This window comes from Hylobates moloch, unplaced genomic scaffold (assembly GCF_009828535.3).
Source record: "Hylobates moloch isolate HMO894 unplaced genomic scaffold, HMol_V3 SCAFFOLD_1, whole genome shotgun sequence".
NCBI lineage: Eukaryota > Metazoa > Chordata > Mammalia > Primates > Hylobatidae > Hylobates > Hylobates moloch.
Genome location: NW_026652276.1, coordinates 11225616 through 11248004, shown reverse-complemented (window position 1 = coordinate 11248004; position 22389 = coordinate 11225616). Strand labels below are relative to the sequence as shown.

The 22389-nt window shown below is 39.0% G+C and overlaps 1 protein-coding gene across 7 annotated transcripts in view; it reads left to right on the top strand.

The window, feature by feature from the left end:
• The window catches only part of SP100 (SP100 nuclear antigen), a 137028-nt gene that overhangs the window by 101592 nt on the left and 13047 nt on the right, over positions 1–22389 (top strand). For 6 of the 7 annotated variants that reach the window (XM_032753954.2, XM_058437573.1, XM_058437552.1 and 3 more), the window contains one exon: positions 812–853. In XM_032753954.2, coding sequence (XP_032609845.1) covers positions 812–853 — 42 coding nt within the window. Of the gene's footprint in view, positions 1–811; positions 854–4580; positions 6025–22389 lie in introns of those variants that run through there. The other variant, XM_032753958.2, reaches the window with a different exon arrangement.

Here is a 22389-nt window from a genome sequence, read left to right as displayed (position 1 = left end):
ACTGGGGATCTTGGAGGCATTTTGTCTTCAAAGATGTGTTCCTGGAGAGCTGCAGAAAGGGGTGGAGTTATTCCTGGGACACCTACATGGCCTCCAGGACTCTGGGCCCTATGGTCACTGGGAGCTGTGGAGGAAGAGTCGGCCGATTCCCTTTGCAGCTTCTCTGGATGGAATGACACTTCCTTTTTTTTTTTTTTTTTTTTTTACAGAGTCTAGCTCTGTCACCAGGCTAGAGTGCAATGGCACAATCTCAGCTCACTGCAACCTCCACCCCCCCGGGTTCAAGCAATTCTCCTCCCTCAGCCTCCCAAGTAGCTGGGACTACAGGTGCACGCCACCACACCCAGCTAATTTTTGTATTTTTAGTAGTGAGGGGGTTTCACCATGTTGGCCAGGATGGACTCGATCTCTTGACCTTGTGATCTGCCCTCCTCAGCCTCCCAAAGTGCTGTGATTACAGGCATAATCCACTGCACCTGGACGCTTCCAAATTTAGACAAACACGCCTGCAGGCCCCTTGAAGTAGGAGGACCGATAGAGTTGCTCCAGCTCAGTCTCCCTGAGTGGCTTCACAAAGGCCTGCCTTGGGTGTGACAGCCAGGAAATGGCACTTGCATTGGGCCAAACTGTCACTGACACATAATTTAGTGCTTTTTTATTCTTCAGTTAGATGTACAGGCCCATAAAAGCAGACATGAAACAAAAGAAGGGCTGTGGCATGAATCCCTTAAAAATAAAGAAGTCTGTTCGAATGTGGGGTTAATGAAAAATCACACTCAATTTGTACCAATCTTTCTGTTTTTTTCAACAGAGAATACTGAAGTCCCACAACAATACCTTAGTTGACCCTTGTGTAAGTATAAATTTCCGACTACGACCCCAAAATAAGTCAGGCCTTTCTCCAGGCACACTATGTCATGACTGCCTTTCCCCGAAGCGTGCTCAGTCTCAGTTGGAGTATGTTGCTGTGTGTGATGAGCAGATGCAAGCCAGGTACCTGGGTCTGGGATTGGGTGTCTCCGTGCAAAAGCATCCTTTTGTTTCAGTAGAAATCTTCAAATTTCCTCATTTCCTTTAGAAAGTGAGTGTGGGAGGCTGAGCTCTAGATCACCGAGGCCTCCAGAGACAAGAACTGGAAGTAGTAATGGGCAGGGCTGGCCTGCTGATTAGGGAGAAGGATCAAATGTCAGAAAATAAAAGCATTTTCAAGTAGGTGGTGTGAATGGAAAGGAAAATCCCAAATATCCGCTCCAAGGTGCAGACGGAGCTCAGTCAGCCAGAAGGAACAGACTGAGCCAAGCTGGTGAGTTCGAGGTGTGGACTCTGTCATTAGTTCTGCAGAGGAACACACACAGGAAAAGTGAGTCTCTTATGAAGCCCCTATTGCCATCTTGAGGGAGGTTTAGGCTCAGTGTGCTGAGCTGGTTAGGACAAAAACCATCACCACTTGGCAACTGACGAGGCACGTTTACTCTCACTTCTTGACTGGTGCTCAATGATGTACAAACCTGATTCCACAGGCTCCATTATCAACCAAAATTAAGGCTGTTTAGGAATAAATAAATTTTTTGAGACAGGATCTTGCTGTGTCACCCAGGCTAGAATGCAGTGACACAATCACAGCTCACTGCAGCCTCAACCTGCTGGGCTTAAGTGATCCTCCCACCTCAGCCTCCCAAACAGCCGGGACTGCAGGTGCATGCCACCACATCAGCTAATTTTTTTAATTTGTTGTAGAGCCAGGGTCTCACTATGTTGCCCGGGCTTGTCTTGAACTCCTGAGCTGAAGTGATCCTCCCAACTCAGCCTCCCAAAGTGCTAGGATTACAGGCATGAGCCACAGTGCTGGCCAGGAAGAAATAATTTGACAATGATTTATCGAAAGCCAAATGTGAGGAGTGACTCAATAAAACACACCAACAAAGTTGGGAGTGTTTGGAGTTTTTTACAAATTGAAATGCCTTTTTTTTGTTTTGTTTTGTTTTTTGAGATGGAGTCTCACTCCATTGCCCAGGCTAGAGTCCAGTGGCACGATCTTGGCTCACTGCAACCTCCACCTGCTGGATTCAGGCAATTCTCCTGCCTCAGCCTCCCAAGTAGCTGGGACTAAAGTTGTGTGCCACCATGCCTGGCTAATTTCTGTATTTTTAGTAGGGACAGGGTTTCGTCATGCTGGTCAGCCTGGTCTTGAACTCCTGACCTTGTGATCCGCCTGCCTCGGCCTCCCAAAGTGCTGGGATTACAGGTGTGAGCCACCGCACTGGCCACAAGTTGAAATGCTTTTATAGCAGAGGTCCCCAAACTTTTTGGTACCAGGGACCAATTTTGTGGAAGACAGTTTTTCCACAGACTGGAATGGGGTTGGGGGCAGGATGATTTTGGGATGTTTCAAGCACATTAAATTTATCCTGCACTTTATTTCTATTATTATCACATTGTAATAGATAATGAAATAATGAAATAATTATACAACTCACCATCAAGTAGAATCAGTGGGAGCCCTGGGCTTGTTTTTCTGCAACTAAACGTCCCCATCTAGGGGTGATGGGAGACAGGGACAGATCACCAGGCATTAGATTCTCAAATGAAGCACGCAACCTAGATCCCTCGCATGTGGAATTTACAATGGGATTTGTGCTCCTATGAGAATTTAATGCTGCTGCTGATCTGCCAGGAGGTGGAGCTCAGGCAGCAATGCGAGCAATGGGGAGCTGCTGTAAATACAGATGAAGCTTCACTCACTCACCCACCACTAACCTTCTGCTGTGTGGCCCATTTCCTAACAGGCCATGGGTTCGTACAGGTCCTTACCCCGGGAGTTGGAAACCCTTGTTTTCTAGAGGAGTTTAGGAGAAGGGAGAGGGACTCCTCACACCAGAGCTGTCCTTTCTCATTGAAGGGTACAATACAGAAGTTACAATCATTGGATACAGATCGCAACATGCAGGCTCAAATGTCTCCATGCAAAATAATCAGTAAAACTCTAAGATCCAGAAATAAATCAGTGTCCTTTTCAGGGTCACTGGGTTATGCATTAATCACTGTGTCAACAATTTGAGAGACTCATGATAAGATTCAGGGACAAGATTTCACCATGAATCACAAGACTTTCCCAAGGTGGGTTAATTGGAAAGCCTGTTTACTTTTAAACTAAACTGCCAAATGTGACCTGTAGATTATCACATTCCCTTTTTGATTAAAAAAAAAAAATCTTCCCATGGAAGCACTACTGATCAATCTGCTAGGTTAAGGGGCTAGATGTTCTTCATTCCTTGTCAATGGGAAGGCTTATTCCAGGAGGTCATCATGTCCCTCGGTGGGGAAAAAAAACCTTGTTATTGCAACCAGGCCAGTTCACTGACAAGATGAGGTAGGTCATGACACACAGCTACATGCTACTCTCCTGAATGATAAATCATGTCACCGGGAAATCAGTATTTTGGCCTTAGCCATGGATCTAAAGCAAGCACAGTGCAAATCATGAGTGACTTAATAGCCAAGAAAATAAACTATGTTTATTATTAGGTTGGGGCAAAAAAGTAGTTGCAGTTTTCGCCATCAGAAGTAATGGTGAAAACCGCAATTACTTTTTTGCACCAATCTAATATTATAATCATAACAACTTGAAAACACAATAAAGAAATTAGTCCTAAGAGTAACCAAATGAACAAGCCATCAATGTATAGTTGCTGTTGCTTGTTGAATTATCTCTAGTTTTCAGAATTTCATAATTTTCTTGGAGGAAGTAAAACAATGAGTGATCCATAGCATTAATAATTTGAATAGCAGAAATATAATGCACACAAAAATTATAATCAAAAAGAGAATTTGTGTACAAGAATGGGGAAAAAAAACCTGTTCCATTATGGAGCCAACTAAGAAAGAAAATTAAATCCAGGTTCTTCTTTGGAGACTTATTATAGCCAGGAAATAAAATTAAGTCCAAATTGCAAGCAAATAATAATTTTTGAAACTCAAAAACAATAGTCTGGGCTAGAATCTAATAACAACTATGCTATAATTTTCTTCTAAAAGATATTTTTTCTCTCTTCGATCTCCCTTTTCTGCCAAAGAAAAAGCATAGGCCAATTTTATTTGCAATAGAGGTTTTAGTCTTATTGTACTTGACCTGATTATTTATATAAAAGGCAACAGGAATAGTGATTGCCCATATAGGGTCCTTTTAAGTTGGCTTTGCTGGAACTTTTTCATTAGACATTTTAGATTAGACTTTTAAAAGCTTCTTCAGGCTAGAAAGCCAAGCCAAGGATTTATCATCAGATTGTGCCTGTGCTACTTGTAAGAATTGGGTAAATTCCTCCTTTCTTGAAGTCCCCCAGATACCTCAAGGTTTCTGGGCCTGTTGGGAAGGGACATTACTTAACATGAGGTCAAAAAACCTACAAGGGATTGCAGTACATTGAGCTCCATAGAGACAGTGCTGGCGCAAGTGAGAGCTGGACGGGCACTGGGCGACTCTGTGCCTTACCGAGGAAAAATAACTAAACATGGGCAAAGGAGATCCTAAGAAGCTGAGAGGCGAAATGTCATCATATGCATTTTTTGTGCAAACTTGTCAGGAGGCGCATAAGAAGAAGAACCCAGATGCTTCAGTCAACCTCTCACAGTTTTTAAAGAAGTGCTCAGAGATGTGGAAGACCATTTTTGCTAAAGAGAAAGGAAAATTTGAAGATATGGCAAAGGCGGACAAGGCCCATTATGAAAGAGAAATGAAAACCTATATCCCTTCTAAAGGGGAGAAAAAAAAGAAGTTCAAGGATCCCAATGCACCCAAGAGGCCTCCTTTGGCCTTTTTCCTGTTCTGCTCTGAGTATCGCCCAAAAATCAAAGGAGAACATCCTGGCCTGTCCATTGATGATGTTGTGAAGAAACTGGCAGAGATGTGGAATAACACTGCTGCAGCTGACAAGCAGTTTTATGAAAAGAAGGCTGCAAAGCTGAAGGAAAAATACAAAAAGGATATTGCTGCAGATCGAGCTAAAGGAAAGCCTAATTCGGCAAAAAAGAGAGTTGTCAAGGCTGAAAAAAGCAAGAAAAAGAAGGAAGCGGAAGAAGATGAAGAGGATGAACAAGAGGAGGAAAATGAAGAAGATGGTGATAAATAAGTTGATTCCAGTGCAGTTTTTTTCTTGTCTATAAAGCATTTAAGCAGCCTGTACACAACTCATTCCTTTTAAAGAAAAAAAGTTAAATGTAAGACTGTGTAAGATTTGTTTTTAAACTGTACACTGTGTTTTTTTGTGTAGTTAAACACTACCGAATGTGTCTTTAGATAGCCCTGTCCTGGTGGTATTTTCAATAGCCACTAACCTTTGCCTGGTACAGTATGGGGGTTGTAAACTGGCATGGAAATTTAAAGCAGGTTCTTGTTAGTGCACAGCACAAATTAGTTATATATGAGGATGGTAGTTTTTTCACATTCAGTTGTCTCTGATGCAGCTCGTACAAAACAATTGTTGTTCTGTTAACTGAATACCACTCTGTAATTGCAAAAAAAAAAAAAAAAAAAAGTTGCAGCTGTTTTGTTGACATTCTGAATGCTTCTAAGTAAATACAATTTTTAAAAAACTGTATGAGGGAACTGTGTAGACAACGTACCAGGTCAGTCTTCTTCCATGTCTATCGGCTCTACAAAGCCAATCTCAATCCCTCAAAACAATCTCATCATACTTGAAAATATGACACTCTAGTCAAAGCCTTGGTAAAATAATCAGTGTTTCCAATCTGTCCTGTTACAAAAGAAACAGATTATTATCGGACTTATGCAAATAACCATTGTCATAAGAATGTTTATGAATAGTTTCCAAATTATGGCGAATTCATGTAGAGAGAGAAAAGTAACTGTTTTGGTTTTGCTCACCAAAGTCTACTTTACCTAAGTGCTGTCAGATACAAGTAACTTAAAAGAAAGAGAAGTTTTCTTGACTTTTGAAAACAAAAGATAAAAAGAATCCGCAATGTTTCAAACAAAAAGTCATAAAAGTCATTTTATTCCTTCATCAATTTAGTCTCATGTAATTCTTATTTTGCTGGTGTTGGGTTAGCAATCTTCATGAAGACATCAGTTTTTCATTAGAGTTCTGGAAGCTTTAGTCTAACTATATGATCTCCAAAGTTCTCAGAAACCTGTGTTCAAGAGTACTTGTCAGAGCCTTTTCCATAAAAATGCAATTTTGGATTATAGTTGACTTCAAATGCTTGTAGAGAAAATTTTAAAACAATAACTACGGATGTCAAAAACTTAGAATAGCCATGGTTAAAATCTAATAGAAGTACCCAATTGACAAGGAAATTTAGATATTTTGATTACCTGCAGCATTTTAAGATAACAACCAGAATCACGACTGATAGTGTCCCATTAAAACTATTAGATTTTTACAAATGTCATATAATCTTTAGGATATTCACATTAATAACATATCTATACAAATATTACTTTAGAAAAGACTTAATCAAAATTATGACTGATAACAGATTTTTATAAATTTATATAATTTGGGGAACATTTTATCAATAACATACCCATAAGTGTAACTGAAAGAAGATCTAGTATTATGTATCATTTGACAGTTTCTCCCATACAATTTACCAAATCAGTCTAATCATTTAATATCTCTGCAAGAGGAGAGATACATTCTTTGAGGTCCCTCAGAGGTCCAACTGGAAAATAGCACAGTAAATTTTAGGCCAAAAAAACAATTTAGGATTTTGATCTTGGAGAAACCTGCCAAAGATGTAGAAAGGTATAAAACACTTGATCAAAATGGAATCACAGCTCATTGTAAAATAATAATTATTCATTTAACCAGAGTTATAATCAAAAGACTTCAAAAGCTATACAGAAAGTTACATGGATGTAAAAATCTTAGCCCTTTTAAAGCTCAGTTTTCTTGAGTAATCAAAAACTTAATAAAGACAATACAGGAATTATCTTAATAAAAATAAGTTTTGGGCCAGGCGCCGTGGCTAACACCTGTAATCCCAGCACTGTGGGAGGCCAAGGCAGGCGGATCACCTGAAGTCAGAAATTTGAGACCAACCTGGTCACATGGTGAAACTCTGTCTCTATGAAAAATACACAAAAAATTAACCAGGCGCGGTGGTATGTGCCTGTAGTCTCAGATACTCGGGAGGTTGAGGCAGGAGAATGGCTTGAGCCCAGAAGGCAGAGGTTACAGTGAGCCGAAATTGCACCACTGTACCCTAGCCTGGGCAACAGAGCAAGACTCCATCTCAAAAAAAAAAAGTTTTAAAAAGAAAGAGATTTCAGAATTAAAAATCAGTATCTCTTTTAATTTTATTAAAAGCAAAGCAATATTTTAAGCAAACTTTGTTGTTCTAACATAGGGGACCAAATTTTTTGTTTGTTATTAGTGTATTTTTAATATCAAATCTCAATCTTTAGAAAGACTTATAATTTCCTTTTAATTATAGCCAACTTGATCATATACAAAATTTATTTCATAGGGTTTCTTTTCACAAACCTTATTATGACTTAGACTGTTTATGAAATGCTTGGACTTTTTGCTTTTCTCTGTACTTTCTTAAATAACTAGACATTTTACTTTAGAACAAAAAATTTACCATATGAGACTTTTTTTTCATGCAAAATTATTCTCTTTTAACCTATCTTACCAAAAATATTCGTAACTTTCTTCGCTTTTCTCTCTCCTTACTGGTTCCTTTCTATATTGCTCCTTATTTTAAAACAACCTTAAATAACCCCTGAATTAAACACAATTACTTTTTCTCAGTAAAGAACATACTTTTATGCCTTCTTATAATTTTCTGTCATGAAAAACACATCTTACTTTTTTTGACACATTTTAAATTTAGAATTATATATATTAATTCAAATGTTTAAACTTTCAGTAACTTCAAATTTTATTGAAAACCTAGGAAACAAATCTTGAATTGTGTATCACATGACAGTATCTTACAAATGAGAACTCTTTTATAATTTGTAGAAACATTGTCCCATAACAAAAACATTTTTTATCTTAATTGGAATTGACCTAGACGTTTAATGAGCATCTATTTTTTAAATTTAATTTAGCAAAACTTTAAGATTATAAATTACATTAAAAGTTTATTTATATATGTTTATCCCATGTACATTTACTTTATTTTTAACAGTTTACCTAGATTACTTATGAAAACTGATATATTAGACAAAGCTAGTCATCATTTCAAGTTATTTTCCTGTCAACCAATTTTATAGCCTGTGAATATCAGATGTTCACCTAAGAAAGAACCTTAAAGTTAAATATATGAATATTTTGCTGATAACTTAGAAGATAGTTGTTCTTATTAAAGCAAAAATATTTAATCAGTCATACTTATCAAAAGATTTATTCAAGTCATGTGAACTTAGATGTTTGAGACTACTAATTCCTGAGCATTAATGTATTTATAAGTCAATCTGGTACTACATAGAGATTTTATAGCTTTGATTTTAAAATTTTGGTCATGAATCAGGTAAATTTCACTAGTTTTAAAAGGAGAATTGAATTAAATTGTGCCTTTCAAAATGGTACAAGTTAAAGTTATCTGTCCTACATGACCGAAGCCCTTACTGAGTGTAGCAAATTTATATCTCAAAGCACAGAGAAAGAATTTAATCCTTCCATAAGGCTAATGAAGTTTTACATCTCCAAGGGACTGTGAAGTCCAGCAGGGCATTTAAAGGGTATTGTCTGATATTGGATGAAGGGTTTAATTGGGTTTACTTCCACTTTAATGGGGGTGGTTGAATATGTTTTACCAAAGTCAGTGAGAGATTGGGAGCATAAGTGATCCAGCAAAGCTTGCAATAACTCATCAGTGTCATTCGTTAGTCTTGGGTCAGAAAAAATTGTTGGTGATAATTGTGATAATTTTAATTGTTTCATTTTCATTCTTTAGTTGTTCTGTTTGCTCCTTCTGTTCCAAATGTAAATAAATATGTTTTCCCCCTTTTGAGGGAAGGAAATGTGTGTATTGTGACATTCCAAAAATCTCTACCTAAGAGACAGATGGGAACCAAGAGAACAAGTAGAAAGGAATAAATTCAGCTAAGGAAGAATATGAAGGCATAGTGGTAGAAGGAGGAGAAGTAATTGGAATGAAAGGGAAAAAGCTTTTGAAGTCTTTTTCAAATCAGAAATAGTGTAGGATAGCCTTTTGCTTATCTCTTCAATGAAGGCCATTTTTTTTCCCCAGAATTTCTTTTAGGAGCATCTCACTGCTATCAGAAGTAAGTCAATTTGTCTGGTTCTAAAACCAGCTTTTTCCAATTGTGTATGGTAATACATCCGCTTAGGCATTTTCAAAAGATCCCCATTTTGGCCACTGCTGCTTATGACCATCCCGGGTTACATGGGTCCACTTATCTAAGTACTTGCAAGAAGAAGGACCCTAAGTGTTACACATCAAACCAGCTGGTGCTGATAGAGGCAGTGTACCCTGAGCCTTAGAAGACATGTTTCCCATCTTGGTTGTTTTGAATGAGACAAGTAATGTAGTGGATCAAGTGTGGTGGTTTTGAATTTTTCTTCCCCAAAATTTCACCCAATAGGCTGAAAACATTCTCTTACATGTCTCTGATTCCAGAGTCACCTCTGAAGAAGTTTCAGGATATTCATGGGCAAGAGATAATCAGTTTTTATGAAGCCTGCCAGCTGAGCAAAAAGTTAACAGTGTGGGAATTTTCCTATAAGACTGCTCCATGTTCTGGGGGGTATGCCCTGACACCTCTGCTATTGTGGATTTCCTAAAAACCATTTGGTCATAGACAGAGAACGTTTCTTAACTTCAGAGCAAGAGTGCCCTCCCTCATGCACTTAAAAATGAGAAAGCTAAGGAAAGCTTGTGCCATCCAAAACCTTGAGAGAAACAATTCACAGAGCTCCTATTTTACACTGCCCTAGGATTCAACAAAAACCCCTGTCTAGCCAAGGAGAAAACCAGCTTCAAAAAACAAGAACTTCCACCATGATGGGAGGTTCATTGATTTTGGGAGGAACTCATCTGCAACACCCAGCCAGGGCATCCAAGTTCAGGAACACAATGTGTTCATTGCCAGTACCTGCACAAAAGTCAGAGGCCGCACTATGTGGTCCAGGGAGGTCACTACAAAATTCTGCCAACTACACCAGAATGTTGACCAAAATTAAGCCTGTTGAGAAAGAAATAATTTGATAATCGTTTATTGAAAGCCAAATGTGAGGATCAACACAAGAAAACACACCAACAAAGTTAAGAGTGTTCCAGAGTCTGTTACAAGTTGGAATGATTTTATAGGTAGGGTCAGGAGAAGGAAGAGGGACTCTTCAAACCAGAATTGTCCTTTCTCATTGGAGGATACAATAGAGAGGTTACAATCGTTGGATACAGATTGCAACATACAGGCTCAAATGTCTTCATGTAAGACAATCAGTAAAACTTTATGATTCAGAAATAAGTCAGCACCCTTCTCAGGGTCAGTGGGGTATGCATTAATCAGTATGTCCACAACTTGAGGAACTCATCACGAGATTCAGGGACAGGATTTCACCATGAATCACAAGACCTTCCCAAGGTAGGTTAATCTGGAAGCCTGTTTACTTTTAAATTAAACGGTCAAAAGTGGCCTGTAGGTTTTCACTGTCCTTTTTCTGCTTGCCATGTGGATGCAGAGAAAAGGGCGTCTGCCAAACTTGAAAGTTACCCAATTGTCCCACAGAACTGATGTTTACAGTTTCTTTTGAACAAACGTGAAATTTGAGCCCCCCAGTTTTAAAATCTCAGAAAGCTCCATTTGTCTTATCAGAGGCCGTTTCTCAGGAAACAAACCATCAGGCCTCTAAGATTGTATCAAGGAGCTGAAACACACCAGGTCATGGCATCTGGACAATGCAACCCAGATAACTGACCCCCAGTGGCTGCCTAACTGACTATCTGCTTCTTGTTGACATATTCCTCTTCTTTACCCCTAATTCTTGGTTTGCTGCGTGTAGTTACATTTCTGCCCTATAAACCCCAAATTTTAGTCAGTTATGGAGATGGATTTGAGACTGATCTCCCATCTCCTCAGCTGCAGCACCTGATTAAAGCCTTCTTCTTTGGCAATACTTGTGGTCTCAGTGATTGGCTTTCTGTGCAGTGAGCAGCTGGACCTAGATCAGGGTGTTTCAACAACAGATTTTGGTTTCCTGACAGTAAACATGTTGCTTGTGGCTTGACTGCCATGGGCCACGAGTCTCAGAAGCACTCCTAAGCAGCTGCCCACTCAGTTTTGACTGGAGGTGAGTTTTGGATTCTCTCTGGCCCTGCTGCTATGGGCCCAAACCACATTCCTGATTGCCTAGGAAGAACAGCCTTTGAAATTCTACATCTGCATCTGGATAGATGAGTATCCTTTGTGGGCCCAGACAGCAAGACCTGCTCTTCTCTATTGGGGAACATTTTAAAGGAATTTCCATTTGCAGGTTGAAAAAACCCAAATGACTGAGAGAGGGAAGCACCCTGACTGTTTTGATATGGACTTTCTTGATGGATTGTTTGTAATTGTGTGTGTGTTCCAGCAACTGAGTGTTCATTGCAGATACCAGACAGTGGGATTGGCTCCTCTCGATTTGGGAAATTCCAAAGGAATTTCTGTTTGCAGGTTGAAAAAGCCCAACCAATGGAGAGAGGAAAACACTCTGACTGTTTTAGTTGGGACAGTCTTGGGGCTTGTTTGTTGTGGCAGCAGATGGATCGTTGTGTTTTGGTGATTGTGTGTGTGTCAATATAGTCATGGGAAATTAGAATTTGAAACTGATATTCTTTCATAATACTGTTTAGCCCCAATATTCTTTGGAATCTGGAGTTTGTTGTTAAATGAGAAAGTGGGATGGAGTTCCATGTATCCAGGCTTTTAAGCTGCTATTCTAAGCAGAGTTGGGCCTGGTTAGTATGTGATGTTGTGATGTTCTCCTTTAGTGTTCTTTGGCCCCAGTGTTCTTTTTTTTTTTTTTTTTGATAGAATCTCGCACTGTCACCCAGGCTGGAGTAGAGTGGTGTGATCTCAGCTCACTGCAACCTCTGCCTCCCAAGTTCAAGTGATTCTCCTGCCTCAGCCTCCCGAGTAGCTGGGACTACAGGTGCACACCACCATGCCCAGCTAATTTTTTGTATTTTTAGTAGGGACGGGGTTTCGCAGTGTTGGCCAGGATGGTCTCAATCTCTTGACCTCATTATCTGCCTGCCTCGGCCTCCCAAAGTGCTGGGATTACAGGCATGAGCCACTGGCGCCCAGCCCCAGTGTTTTATTTTAAAAAAAATTTTTTTAATTAATTTATTTTTTTGAGACAGAGTCTCACTCTGTTGCCTAGGTTGGAGTGCAGTGGTGCCATTTCAGCTCACTGCAACCTCCACTTCCTGGGTTCAAGTGATTCTCCTGCCTCAGCCTCCCAAGTAGCTAGGATTACAGGCACCCACCAGCATGCCTGGCTAATTTTTGTATTTTTAGCACAGAGAGGGTTTCATCATGTTGCCCAGGCTGGTCTCAAACTCCTGACCTGAAATGATCCACCTGCCTCAGCCTCCCAAAATGCTGGCCCCAGTGTTCTTTGGAGCCTGGGGAGATTTGGCCTTTAAAAATCAAACTGCCTTGAAAACTGCTTCACCCAAAATTTTGGTTCACAGCCTTCACTGGATAACCTATCAGGGCAAAGTGTAGCCATGTGAACATGTTTGTAGACTGGTGAATTTGTATTGCTATCTCATGGCTATAATTCTGAAGTAAAAGCAATTGGATCTTTGTGCGTATACACGTTTAGATGTGTTTATGTGTATGTACCTTTATTATGTTATATGATATGCCTACTAAATTGGCTTATTTTAAAAAAGTGCTGGCCAGGCATGGTCACTCATGGTAATTCCAGCACTTCGGGAGGCCAAGGCAGGTGGATCACTTGAGTTTAGACATTTGAGACCAGGCTGGGCAACATGGTGAAACCCCATCTCTATAAAAAATAAAAATAAATAAATAAAAGCAAAACAGTATTCATTAATTAAGTTCGAAGTGTTTTTCAAGTTCATATGACTTAAGAACATCTTTAATAAACAATCTGGCTTTACAATTATTGGTAAAATAGGCTGCAAGTGGTTGCTCACACCTGTTATCCCAGCACTTTGGGAGGCCAAGGCAGGCAGATCGCCTGAGGTCAGGAGTTTGAGACCAGCCTGGCCAACATGGACAAACCTTGTCTCTATTAAAAATTTAAAAATTAGCTAGGCATGGTGGTGGATGCCTGTAATCCTAGCTACTCAGGAGGCTAAGGCAGGAGAATCGCTTAAATCTGGGAGGTGGAGTTTGCAGTAAGCTGAGATCATGCCATTGCACTGTAGCCTGAGTGACAAGAGTGAGACTCCATCTCAAAAAAAAAAAAAAAAATTGGTAAAATAAAAATATAAATGTCTTTAGAATTGTCAGCATATATTTCTGTCTGGATTTTATATTTGTCTCTGCTAGATATTTTGAAGTGACAAGAGTTTGGCACAGAAGGTTATAAAACTATAAACCAGCCGGGTGTGTTCGCTCATGCCTATAATCCCAGCACTTTGAGAGGCCGAGGCAGGTGGATCACCTGAGGTCAGGATTTTGAGACCAGCCTGACCAACATGGTGAAACCCTGTCCATACTAAAAATACAAAAAAGAAAAAAAGAAAATTAGCCAGGTGTGGTGGCAGGTGCCTGTAATCCCAGCAACTCAGGAGGCTGGGGCAGGAGAATGACTTGAACCTGGGAGCCAGAGGTTGCAATTAGCAAAGATCGCACCATTGCACTTCAGCCTGGGCAACAAGAGTGAGATTCTATCTCAAAAAAAAAAAGAAAAAGAAAAGAAAACAAAGTATAAACCCAGCCAAAACAAAATGATCATTCTTTTAATAAGCAAGACTAATTTAATGTTTATTTAATCAAAACAGTTGAATCTTCTGAGTTATTGGTGAAAATACCCATGTAGTTAAAGTTCTTACTTAGGTGAACATTTGATATTCACAGGTTATAAAATGGTTAACAAGGAAATGATGCATAAATAATCTCATAAACTACTAAAATAAAATATAAATGGGTAAGTGCTATAGATAAAGTTTTTGTGTAATGTAAAATCTTAAAGTCATTTTGGATGCTCATTGGATGTCTGGTAATTTCCAATTAAGAAAAGGTTATGATATGGGGGAACATGTTTCTAAAAATTGCAGAATGTTTCTCATCTATAAAATGCTAGTATCTCATAGGCAACTCAGGATTTCTTGCTTCCTAGGTTTTCGCTAAAATTTAACATTACTAAGGACAAGAATTCTAGTTAATATGTAATTCTGTATATAAAATGTGCCAAAGAAGATGTGTTTTTATTGAGAAAAAGAATAATTTTGTCTAATTCAGAGGTTATCTGAAGGTTACTTCAAATTATGGGCTTGAAAAGGTTATTTATGAAACAAGGTAAAAAGGAACCAGTAAGTAGAGGAGAGAGATGTAAAGAGAGTTATGGATATCAAGATGTAATTTTGGTAAGGAAGGTTACAAAGAAAGGAGAATAATTTTGTATGAGAAAGGATTTTGTATGGTAAATTTTTGTCCTAAAGTAAAATGACTTATTTTTTTAAAAAAAGAAAAAGAAAATTTAGGACAAAACAGAAAGTTGAACCATGTCATAGATGGTCTGTGTAAGCCATAGATAATTTTTTTCCCTGTTTCCCTGTGTGTCTATCTTCATGAGCATACAGAAAAAACAGTAAGTTGAAAAGTTTAGATAATAAAATATTATTTAAAACCTGACAGAAAATTGGAGAAACTTGACCAATTAACATTGCTCACAGTTAAAGCTCTTAGTCTTGATGAAGGTGAATTAGTAAATTAAGAAATGTTGTGAAGAAATACATTGGCACTCCAAGATGGCCGAATAGGAAGAGCTCCAGTCTGCAGCTCCCAGCGAGACTGAAGAAGAAGACAGGTGATTCCTGCATTTCCAACAGAGGTACCTGGTTCATCTCATTGGGACTGGTTGGACTCTGGGTGCAGCCCACAGAGGGCAAGCTGAAGCGGGGTTGGGTGTCGCCTCACTCAGGAAGCACAAGGGGTCGGCGGATCTCACTTTCCTAGACAAGGGAAGCTGTGACAGACTATCTGTCTGGTTAATAGTACACTGGAGAAATGGTATACTCCTGACCAAATACTGCACTTTTCCTGCAGTCTTAGCAACCGACAGACCAGGAGATACCCTCCTGTGCCTGCCTCGGCGGGTCCTGCACCCACAGAGCCTTGCTCACTGCTAGCACATCAATCTGAGATCAACCTGTGATGCTGCAGATTGGTGGGGGGAAGGGCGCCCACCATTGCTGAGGCTTGAGTAGCTCACACTGTAAACAAAAAGGCAGGGAAGCATGAACTGGGCAGAGCCCACTGCAGCTCAGCAAGGCCTACTGCCTCTATAGATTCCACTTATGGGGGCAGGGCATAGTAGAACAAAAGACAGCAGAGAGCTTCTGCAGACTTAAACATCCCTGTCTGACAGCCCTGAAGAGAGCAGTGGTTCTCTCAGCAAGGCATTCAAGCTCTGAGAATGGACAGACTGCCTCCTTAAGTTGGTCCCTGACCCCCTTGTAGCCTGACTGGGAAACACCTCCCAGTAGGGACTCACAGACACCTCAAACAGGCAGGTGACCCTCTGGGATGAACCTTCCAGAGGAAGGATCAGGTAGCAATATTTGCTGTTTTGCAGCCTCTAGTGGTGATACCCAGGCAAACAGGGTCTGGAGTGGACCTTCAGCAAACTCCAACAGACCTGCAGCTGAGGGGTCTGACTGTTAGAAGGAAAACTAACAAACAGAAAGGAATAGCAAAAATATCAACAAAAAGGACAGCCACACCAAAAGCCCATCTGTAGGTCACCAACATCAAAGACCAAAGGTAGGTAAAACCACAAAGATGGGGAGAAACCACAGCAGAAAAGCTGAAAATTCCAAAAAACAGAGCGCCTCTTCTCCAAAGGATTGCAGCTCCTCACCAGCAAAGGAAGAAAACTGGACGGAGAATGAGTTTGACAAGTTCACAGAAGTAGGCTTCAGAAGGTCGGTAATAACAAACTTCTCCAAGCTAAAAGATCATGTTCTAACCCACCACAAGGAAGCTAAAAACTTTGAAAAAAGGTTAGATGAATAGCTAACTAGAATAAACAGTGTAGAGAAGAACTTAAATGACCTGATGGAGCTGAAAACCATGGCACGAGAACTTCGTGACACATGCACAAACTTCAATAGCCGATTCAATCAAGTGGAAGAAAGGATATCAGTGATTGAAGATCAAATTAATGAAATAAAGTGAGAAGACAAGATTAGAGAAAAAAGAATGAAAAGAAACGAACAAAGCCTCCAAGAAATATGGGACTATGTGAAAAGACCAAACCTACGTTTGATTAGTGTACTTGAAAGTGACAGGGAGAATGGAACCAAGTTAGAAAACACTCTTCAGGATATTATCCAGGAGAACTTCCCTAACCTAGCAAGACAGGCCAACATTCAAATCCAGGAAATACAGAGAACACCACAAAAATACTCCTTGAGGAGAGCAACCAGAAGACACATAAATGTCAGATTCACCAAGGTCGAAATGAAGAGGAAAATGTTAAGGGCAGTCAGAGAGAAAGGTCGGTTTACCCACAAAGGGAAGCCCATCAGACTAACAGCAGAGCTCTCAGCAGAAACCCTACAAGCCAGAAGAGAGTGGCAGCCAATATTCAACACTCATAAAGAAAAGAATTTTCTACCCAGAACCTCATATCCAGCCAAACTAAGCTTCATAAGTGAAGGAGAAATAAAGTCCTTTAGAGACAAGCAAACGCTGAAAGATTTTGTCACCACCAGGCCAGCCTTACAAGAGCTCCTGAAGGAAGCATTAAACATGGAAAGGAACAACCAGTACCAGCCACTGCAAAAACATGCCAAATGGTAAAGACCATCGATGCTATGAAGAAACTCCATCAATTAACAGGCAAAATAACCAGCTAACATCATAATGACAGGATCAAACTCAAACATAACAATATTAACCTCAAATGTGAATGGGCTAAATGCCCCAGTTGAAAGACATAGACTGGCAAATTGGATAAAGAGTCAAGACCCATCAGTGTGCTGTATTCAGGAGACCCATCTCACATGCAAAGACACACATAGGCTCAAAATAAAGGGATGGAGGACGATCTACCAAGCAAATGGAAAACAAAATAAAGCAGGGGTTGCAATCCTAGTCTCTGATAAAACAGACTTTAAACCAACAAAGATCAAAAGAGACAAAGAAGGCCATTATATAATGGTAAAGGAATCAATTCAACAAGAAGAGCTAGCTATCCTAAATGTATGCACCCAATACAGGAGCACCCAGATTCATAAAGCAAGTCCTTAGAGACCTACAAAGAGACTGAGACTCCCACACAATAATAATGGGAGACTTTAACACCCCACTGTCAATATTAGACAAATCAATGAGACAGAAGGTTAACAAGGATATCCAGGACTTGAACTCAGCTCTGGACCAAGCAGACATAATAGACATCTACAGAACTCTACACCTCAAATCAACAGAATATACATTCTTCTCAGCACCACATCACACTTATTCTAAAAATGACCACATAATTTGTAGTAAAACGCTCCTCAGCAAATGTAAAAGAACAGAAATCACAATAAACTGTCTCTCAGACCACAGTGCAATTAAATTAGAACTCAGGATTAATAAACTACTCAAAACTGCACAACTACATGGAAACTGAACAACCTGCTCTTGAATGACTACTGGGTAAATAACGAAATGAAGGCAGAAATAAACATGTTCTTTGAACCCAATGAGAACAAAGACACAATGTACCAGAATCTCTGGGACACATTTAAAGCAGTGTGTAGAGGGAAATTTGTAGACCTAAATACCCACAAGAGAAAGCAGGAGAGATCTACAATGAACACCCTAACATCACAATTAAAAGAACTAGAGAAGCAAGAGCAAACAAATTCAAAAGCTAGCAGAAAGCAAGAAATAACTAAGATCAGAGCAGAACTGAAGGAGATAGAGACACAAAAAACCCATCAAAAAATCAATGAATCCAGAACTTGTTTTTTGAAAAGATCAACAAAATAGATAGACCACTAGCAAGACTACTAAAGAAGAAAAGGGAGAAGAATCAAATAGATGCAAGAAAAACTGATAAAGGGGATATCACCACAGATCCCACAGAAATACAAACTACCATCAGAGAATACTATAAATGCCTCTATGCAAATAAACCAGAATATCTAGAAGAAATGGATAAATTTCTGGACACATACACCCTCCAAAGACTAAACCAGGAAAAAGTTGAATCTCTGAATAGACCAATAACAGGTTCTGAAATTGAGGCAATAATTAACAGCCTACCAACCAAAAAAAGTCCAGGACTAGACAGATTCACAGCCAAATTCTACCAGAGGTACAAAGAGGAGCTGGTACCATTCCTTCCGAAACTATTTCAATCAATAGAGAAAGAGGGAATCCTCCCTAACTTATTTTATGAGGCCAGCATCATCCTGATACCAAAGGCTGGTAGAGACACAACAAAAAAAGAGAATTTTAAGCCAATATCCCTGAGAACATCAATGCAAAACTCCTCAATAAAATACTGGTAAACCAAATCCAGCAACACATCAAAAAGCTTATCCACCATGATCAAGTCACCTTCATCCCTGGGATTCAAGCCTGGTTCAACATATGCAAATCAGTAAACGTAACCCATCACATAAACAGAACCAATGACAAAACCACATGATTATCTCAATAAATGCAGAAAAGGCCTTTGACAAAATTCAACAGCCTTTCATGCTAAAAACTCTCTCAATAAACTAGGTATTGATGGAATGTATCTCAAAATAATAAGAGCTATTTATGACAAACCCACAGCCAATATCATGCTGAATGGGCAAAAACTGGAAGCATTCCCTTTGAAAACCGGCACAAGACAAGGATGCCCTCTCTCACCACTCCTATTCAACATAGTGTTGGAAGTTCTGGCTAGGGCAGTCAGGCAAGAGAAAGAAATAAACGGCATTCATTTAGGAAAAGAGGAAGTCAAATTGTCTCTGTTTGCAGATGACATGATTGTATATTTAGAAAATCCCATCGTCTCAGCCCAAAATCTCCTTAAGCTGATAAGCAACTTCAGCAAAGTCTCAGGATACAAAATCAATGTGCAAAAATCACAAGTATTCCTAAACACCAATAACAGACCAACAGAGAGCCAAATCATGAGTGAACTCCCATTCACAATTACTACAAAGAGAATAAAATATCTAGGAATCAACTTGCAAGGGATGTGAAGGATCTCTTCAAGGAGAACTACAAACCACTGCTCAACAAAATAAAAGAGGACCCAAACAAATGGAAGAACATTCCATGCTCATGGATAGGAAGAATCAATATCATGAAAATGCCCATACTGCCCAAGGTAATTTATAGATTCAATGCTGTCCCCATCAAGCTACCACTGACTTTCTTCACAGCATTGGAAAAAACTACTTTAAAGTTCATATGGAACCAAAAGAGAACCCACATAGCCACAACAATCCTAAGCAAAAAGAACAAAACTAGAGGCATCATGCTACCTGACTTCAAACTATAATACAAGACTACAGTAACCAAAACAGCATGGTACTGGTACCAAAACAGATATATAGACCAATGGAACAGAACAGAGGCCTCAGAAATAACATCACACATCTACAACTATCTGATCCTTGACAAACCTGACAAAAACAAGAAATGGGGAAAGGATTTCCTGTTTAATAAATCATGCTGGGAAAACTGGCTAGCCATATGTAGAAAGCTGAAACTGGATCCCTTCCTTACACCTTATACAAAAATTAACTCAACACAGATTAAAGACTTAAATGTTAGACCTAACACCATAAAAACCCTAGAAGAAAACCTAGCCAATACCATTCAGGATATAGGCATGGGCAAAGACCTCATGACTAAAACACCAAAAGCAATTGCAACAAAAGCCAAAATAGACAAATGGGATCTAATTAAACTAAAGAGCTTCTGCACAGCAAAAGAAACCACCATCAGAGTGAACAAGCAACCTACAGAATGGGAGAATATCCTTGCAATCTACCCATCTGACAAAGGGCTAATATCAAGAATCTACAATGAACTTAAATTTACAAGAAAAAAACAACCCCATCAAAAAGTGGGCAAAGGATATGAACAGACACTTTTCAAAAGAAGACATTTATGCAGCCAACAAACATATGAAAAAATGCTCATCACCACTGGTCATCAGAAAAATGCAAATGAAAACCACAATGAGATACCATCTCGCACCAGTTAGAATGGCCATCATTAAAAAGTCGGGAAACAACAGATGCTGGAGAGGATGTGGAGAAATAGGAACCCTTTTACACTGTTGGCGGGAGTTTAAATTAATTCAACCATTGTGGAAGACAGTGTGGCAATTCCTCAAGGATCTAGAGCTAGAAATACTATTTGACCCAGCAATCCCATTACTGGGTATATACCCAAAGGATTATAAATCATGCTACTATAAAGACACATGCATACATATGTTTATTGCAGCACTATTCACAATAGCAAAGACTTGGAACCAACCCAAATGTCCATCAATGATAGACTGGATTAAGAAAATGTGGCACATATACACCATGGAATACTATGCAGCCATAAAAAAGGATGAGTTCATGTCCTTTGCAGGGACATGGATGAAGCTGGAAACCATCATTCTAAGCAAACTATCACAAGGACAGAAAACCAAACACCGCATGTTCTCACTCATAGGTGGGAGTTGAACAATGAGAACACATGGACACAGGGTGGGGAACATCACACACCGAGACCTGTTGGGGGGTTGAGGGGGAGGGATAGCATTAGGAGAAATGCTAAAACCAACATGGCACATGTATACCTATGTAACAAACCTGCACATTGTGCACATGTACCCTAGAACTTAAAGTATATTTTAAAAAAGAAAAAATAAAAATAAATTAATTAATTAAAAAAAAGAAGTACATTGGCAGTTTGGCAGTTCTTTTTTTTAATATAATTAAGCATGAAGCCAGATGTAGTGTGGAGCCGAATTTCACATACATGCTTGCATTGCTTCACATTCTGCTGTTGTGCATAGATAGTACTAGCACTAAAGTACTTACTAGTTACATATCTAAAGTGAGTTTCTTAATTGTACAAAACATATAGTGGGTGTGGTGGACCTAAGGACATTTAATTGTGTATCAGGAACAAAATATTCATCATATGTTTTTAGGCTCTGAATAATACTATAGCCTCTAAGGTAAACTGAGTAGAAGAAAAATTGGAGGTTGGTTTCCTATTTATTTGTTTTAGCTTCTAATTTTCATGTATTTGCTGTTTGTTATCCTTTGGATTTTACTTATATATACATATATAAATTTATGTTTTTTAGTTTCTAATGGAAGGCTTTTATTTGGTTCTATGAATAGTCATTTTGTTGCCTATGCATTTCCAACAATTCATTATTTTCTCTATCTAAACTTCCTAATCTACCTCTGTCAAGCCTGCAAAAATTAATAGAGGACACCAACCATTTAAAATTTGATGGTTTTGCTTATTTCTAACGATCTAGAGGGCTGTAAGAGCTTTAAGGTTCCTAGCAAAAACTAAATAAATAAAAGACATACAAGTTCTGAAAAGTAATAGCACTTTTGTATTTTGTTATTTGAAAAGTAGGTGAGAATAGAAATGTTTAAATGGTGTTTTTTTCCAAGGTAATTTAATTCAATCAATAATTTCAGTTAGTTTCAGATCTTGTCCTTTAATGAGGAAAAATTGTGATATAGGTACAAAGTTTTAATGTTCAGAAAATATTGGCCTATCCTTAAGGAAATTATACTAATTGGGATTTCTCTTAAGTTACTTTAGTTGTCTTTACCATTATTAAAATTAAGTGACATTCACTTGGATTAAGTAGTAATAAAAAAAAAGATGTGAGACTAGTGAGTTTTGATCCCAAACCTTCTGTCACTGTTGAGTCTTTCATGTGTGTACTTGAAAACAAAATATCCACAAGTGTTTCACTGGTTTGAAGAGTCTAGTGGTGAAAGTTACCTAATCAGTTGTCAGTACTGTAACTGATTAGAAAGTTACCTAATTAGTTGTCAGTACTGTATTACCAGTCATGGAAATGTGTGCTAGTGCTCTTTTATTTTTATTTTTATTTATTTATTTTTTTTTTTGAGACGGAGTCTCGCTCTTTCACCCAGGCTGGAGTGCAGTGGCGTGATCTTGGCTTACTGCAACCTCTGCCTCCTGGGTTCAAGTAACTCTCCTGCCTTAGTCTCCCCAGT